The 5238-nt window shown below is 38.8% G+C and overlaps 2 protein-coding genes across 2 annotated transcripts; one reads left to right on the top strand and one right to left on the bottom strand.

The window, feature by feature from the left end:
• Window positions 1–638: 638 nt before the first annotated feature.
• LOC109705368 lies at window positions 639–3040 on the bottom strand. The gene is made up of 5 exons (XM_020226102.1): window positions 2891–3040; window positions 2284–2340; window positions 2092–2199; window positions 1386–1450; window positions 639–1295 (listed from the first exon to the last, which is right to left on the bottom strand). Exons 1-5 carry the CDS (start codon window positions 3038–3040, stop codon window positions 1148–1150), a joined length of 528 nt encoding a protein of 175 aa, XP_020081691.1. The 3' UTR covers window positions 639–1147.
• A 1562-nt stretch (window positions 3041–4602) lies between these two features.
• Window positions 4603–5218, top strand: LOC109705367 (the record flags this gene model as incomplete). The annotated part of the gene is made up of 2 exons (XM_020226101.1): window positions 4603–4881; window positions 4979–5218. Coding segments are annotated over exons 1-2 (519 nt in total), but the record flags the coding sequence as incomplete, so codon positions are not given.
• Window positions 5219–5238: the final 20 nt, after the last annotated feature.

Raw genomic sequence — 5238 nt, 5'->3', positions numbered from 1 at the left:
CTTGTCTTTCTGTTGCCGAGATTGATGTATGTTATGCAAGATCAAATGCCCCCTAAGTCTGACACTCAAAAACTGGCACATGAATCAGATTCATGTTTCTGAAAATATTGAGATGATCAACGCAGCGCGGGATCGTGCTAGTTAATATTATTACGTACGTTGAAAATTAATTCCAAAGCTATTTCTTTGGTTATTGCTAAATTTCATAACTTTCGAGTATACTGACGTTATTTTCTCTCGTGGACATCCTCTGTTCGACTTTTAGTTATTCTGATTTGGATTAATTTTTGCAATTAATTTAAAGAATTTGTTTAAAAATGAACTCTGTTGGCTATCAGTTGATAACAGCCATTGAAATCTGCCGTTCATAGTTGACGAGAGAGAGAGAGAGAGAGAGAGAGAGAGAGAGTTATAAGTTTCGACTAACTGCAGATCAAACTGCATGAAAGATCGAACGATAACTTTTCTTCAAAAATGGTCAGTTCCAGAGGTAAGCTGACAAAAGCCATCAACTGAAAATACTAGTCAAATTAATTTAAATGCCATGTATAGAGAATATCATAAAAAAACCCCAAAAAAATTGGAATTAACACTGCAGTTTCAGTTGATAACACTGCATTAAGCAAATACGAGCAAAAAATAGTCACATGTTTCAAAATAATTGCAGATAGATCCAAAATCATCGGTATATAAACTATTGATGAATACTAGGTATAGTCCCAAGACAGTATACCATTCATTCATGTACAAAGAAGTTCGGTAAGAGAAGACAATGCATGAAGAGAACCAGCCATGTAAAGCCATCGCCTTTCTCCACTAGTGACCTTCCAAAAGTACATTGATTCTACATAGTTGAAGCCCTACAGAAGCGCCATTTGTGTTAAAAAAACCACTAACTGCTTTTTCATCAAATTCCCAATAGTCATCTCCCGCAGCATAAGCAAAAACTTCAAATTAGAGCGCAACTTTTTCAAACGAGAAGTTCATTTCAGCTTTCTTCTGCAGCGAAGACACCAAAATCTTCGTTTGGTGAATCGCTCGATTGCTGTTTAGTGGAATGGACAAGCTCTTTTAGAAGCTAGGCCACACTTGCACTAATACAAAAACAAAAGCAATCCTGCCAACTTCTGATTGAAGCTCTCCTCGATCACTTCCGCCGTTGTGGATCCCGGGTAAGGCCGTGTCTCTTCAAGGTTTTGATATAGTTTCTCATGAGACCGAACTTGTTGGTACCCAAGTGGTAAAAGTAATCCCATGTGTAGATCCCGGTCTTATGCAAGTCATCGAAGGCAATCCTGAAAACGAAAAGACCAACTTACTTTACACAACAAAAAAGCGCGTGATAGAATATAAATAAGATCTGACAATAAATACATAGCTCTTACTTGATTCCGTAATTTCCTACAGGTTCCGCGGACATTATACCGATGTGTCGTCGTCCAGATATTACCTTGTTCAAGAAAGAACATTTGACATTATTATGTTTTGTATAGCTTATTTACACTGAATAACAACCATTTCAAACTACGGCTATCTAGAAAAATCAATCTTCTAGGAGAATAGCAGCCGCGCTCAGAGATCATGAAACCAATAAATAAAGGGGAAAAGTTTTTACTCTGTCGGGCCTATCGGCACACATTATGGACACAATATATTTACAAGAATATTACAATTAACCCTACATGATAGGCGCACATTATGGACACAATATATTTACAAGAATATTACAATTAACCCTACATTTCTGAATAATGCCGACGACACACAGAAGAAAAAAGATCCTCAAGTTCTAACTATTCAGCATTGAGTACATAGATCATTTCACTTCATTGAAATCAGTCTTTGGATGAGTTTCAATCCGAATCAACTCTCACAGTTTTCTCAACAACATTACTGCTGTAGTAGACTACAAGAAACAGTTTATATAATACCGTATTAGCAGAATCTGTATGCATTTACCACAAAGCAAAGAGTGGCCCCTGCATTCGGCGCGCGATAAATTAATACCGCAGATGAAGAAAGAACATTTGACTAAATAAATTAGAGCAATTTTGTAACAAACATTAGGCAACAGAGTGGAGGAGAAATTACCTTCTCGCCACCGATTGATCTTATTTTGCTGTCGGCAGCAGGGCTGTAGACTCTAAGAAATTCGGCGGACAGCCGAAATGCGCGGCCGTCAGAAAATTCAACCTCCACCTGCGAAAAGCAGATTTGCATAATGCCGGCTGTTCTCAATGTTAAATAAATGTGAAATGATTGTTTATCTCCAATAATAAATACCGTCAGATAAACTATTTCATATTCAACACTTTCTCTTATGTGCGGAGATGAGGGTATTAAATAAAGTTAGGATGTTCCAATTCGGGATTTGTCTCCTCTATCTTCAAAAGCTGCATCTTGAATTGGTCTTAATAATTTCATGAATTTTGTCAACTAATATGTTTCTACAAAGAAAAAAAGAAAAAATCGACCAAATAGAAAAAGAAGAAGATCAACCCATCAAATTAAGAGTGTAATAAAGAAATAGAGAGAGAGAGAGAGAGAGAGAGAGAGAGAGAGAGAGAGGGAGAAAGAGAGAATTGATCTCTTATACTTTTAAAAACATCAAAGTCATTGGTATTTATAGATTTTTAGTTTTTGGATGAAGATTTATAAAATTAGGATGATAGTGGACCCTACTAGGGTTGAGTGGGTAGTTGATGAAATAGTATAATTAATAGATGGAATTGGTTAAAAGAATAGATGTAAGGTGAAAAATTTATAAGTACTAGGTACTTGATACTTTTAAAAATGCTATAGCCGGACTCTCTCTCTCTCTCTCTCTCTCTATATATATATAGAGAGAGAGAGAGAGTTGAGCTAGAATATTATCGATAGCAAANCAAACTGAAAGAATCTGGGCTGGCACGAAGTCTGGCCCGGCCAGGCTCAGCCCATGCTGGGCGGGCCAGGGGCGGGGCCGGGCCGGGCCTACTACTCTGAGTAAACGGGCCGACACTGCCCAGCCTGAATTAATAACCGGCTCGAGCTGGGCCATCTCTTGGCCCAAATCGGCCCACATATTATGGGCCGTGCCAGCCCGGTAAGGCCCACATTACATCCCTACACGGAAGCAAATCGAACCGCCTTTTAAAAGTCGGTTCTAATATCAAAATAGATTCTGTTTGACTATAACAAATTATTTAAAAATAATTTCTTTCATATAGGAATTTTTTTAATAGATTGCACTATAAGTAAGGAGTTTGATTTTTTTTTGTCTATTCCTAAATTTTAATGTCTATAATTTGAGGCAGTGTTTGGTTATGGGATAAAAGGGGAATAACCCCTTTTATCCCATTATTCCTGCCAAACATGAATGCTTTTTTTGGGTTTTGGATATCCTAGGCTTAACGGGTTATCCTAGGATAACCCGTTAACACTTATCCCTCGTCACCTATGGAATAGCGTTGGTAGGGCAATTTATCCCAGGGGTAGTGGTTGGAAATTGGGTAGCCCTTTTTCATGTCCGCCATTGCTGCTCCCACCTACCGCTATCTACTCGAGGCTGCGATTACTTCCCTCTTCTCTTCCCCTCTCACCTCCAGACTCAATTGATGTAGTCAATGAAGGATATCTGAGCAAGATCCCCTCTTTCTCCTCGACATTATTGCTCCAACCTACCTCCGCCTGCTCCCATCTCCTCGATTCAACCGTCTTCTTCCTCTTCGAATCCCTCTCGTGTCCTTCCTTAAATACGCCTATTAAGGAGGAAGATCTGAGCTACTCCACTGGCCTCTTCTACTATTACTTCTCTTAACTCGTTCCTCGATTCAAACGCTTCCTCTTCTCCACTCATCTCGTCTCCTCCATCAACAGCGGCTATCATTGAGCAAGATCTCATCCAGATCTGCCTTTACTGTGGACGGCCCTCTCGAAAGCTTTGAGGCAACACATACCTCTTTGGTTGCCTGGTTGTCTTGTCAAATCAGCCATTTACTGCTGGTATTAGCTCTTCAGGTAATCCCATTGTTGTTCAAGTGCTTTTTCCTTATAAGGTTTTCCAGCATATTCTGTTGTGATTACAACAGATCTGAAAGAAATCTGAGGTGAGGCTTCTAGGGCTATCTATTAAACAGATGAGCCTTATCTGTTTTTGTTAAAGTTCTAATCTTTTTTGAAAATCTTTTATTACTCCTGAGATTTATTTGTCTCTAGTTGCAAGTTTTTATTTAATGCGCCAATTTCGATTATGATGCATAGTATGGTAAGATTCAAAAAATAGCTGCAGGTTGGAAGATAAGCTAATAAAGAGATGTGAACTTATTCTACTAATCAATTCAACCTTGATTGTGGCTAAAACAAGTTTCAGTGGGATAAGGAAACAATGGGAAAGCCCCAAATGATGATTCCGAAAATGTTGGTTCGGATCTGAGCATGTTTGATTCGATGGAAAGTTTATAAAAAAAGGCGATGATGTAGGGGCAGGGCATCGAGGGGTACCCTTTTGCTAAAAATAAAGCCCCAATAATCGATGTCCTCTCAACTGATAGTCAAAGTTTGGAGTGCCCACTGCAAGAGTCATCAAAAACTAGAGTTCGATCTGCAAATTGGACTGAAAAAATGGACTCTGCAATGTTGAACTTAATGACAGAGGAGCATACTCTTGGAAATTTTGTGAATGGAAGTTTTACCCCGTTGGCATGGAATAGGATGGTTCATGACTTCAACCAGAGAACCAATTTAAGTTTTACCAAAGTCCATTTACAAAATCGATTGAAAGTTTTGAAACGTCAGTATCTAACCTATCAAACTTTGGCCAACAAAAGCGGATGGGGGTGGGACTGCACACGCAACATTCCAACAGCCGGTGACCCAAGTGATTGGGAAGCAGTCATAGCAGTATGTTTTGTTATGTTACAACCTCTTTTCTACAAGTATTTTTTTTTTTACTATACTACATTTATGTGCAAATTTATTTGTTGATTCAATTATATAGGAAAATCCGGCATATGCGAAATGTAGGGACAAGGCATTTCCTGCATATCAAGCTATTGAGTTCTTATCTGGAAAGGCAACTGCAACTGGAAAACATGGGTTTACTTCCATGATGGATATCGACGATGTTCGCAGCACGTCCTCGTCCTCACCGGCTACACAAAAACTTGACATGGAGAGCTTAGGAAAGAATTTGGAAGATATTAATGATGCAAATTCAACTTCTCCAACCCCTACTCCAGTCAAATTAAAAAGCCAGTA

Source organism: Ananas comosus, unplaced genomic scaffold (genome assembly GCF_001540865.1).
Source record: "Ananas comosus cultivar F153 unplaced genomic scaffold, ASM154086v1, whole genome shotgun sequence".
Taxonomy (NCBI): domain Eukaryota; kingdom Viridiplantae; phylum Streptophyta; class Magnoliopsida; order Poales; family Bromeliaceae; genus Ananas; species Ananas comosus.
This window is presented reverse-complemented; position numbering and strand designations above follow the sequence as displayed.

Bases quoted from the DNA above. Each gene is read 5' to 3' on its own strand.
- LOC109705368 (XM_020226102.1), bottom strand. From the start codon at position 3,040: ATGGCCCAGCTCGAGCCGGTTATTAATTCAGGCTGGGCAGTGTCGGCC. The intron at 1,451-2,091 runs GTAATTTCTCCT...TTCTTGAACAAG, and splicing joins GATCAATCGGTGGCGAGAAG to GTAATATCTGGACGACGACA. The intron at 1,296-1,385 runs GTAAGAGCTATG...TTTCGTTTTCAG, and splicing joins GTAGGAAATTACGGAATCAA to GATTGCCTTCGATGACTTGC.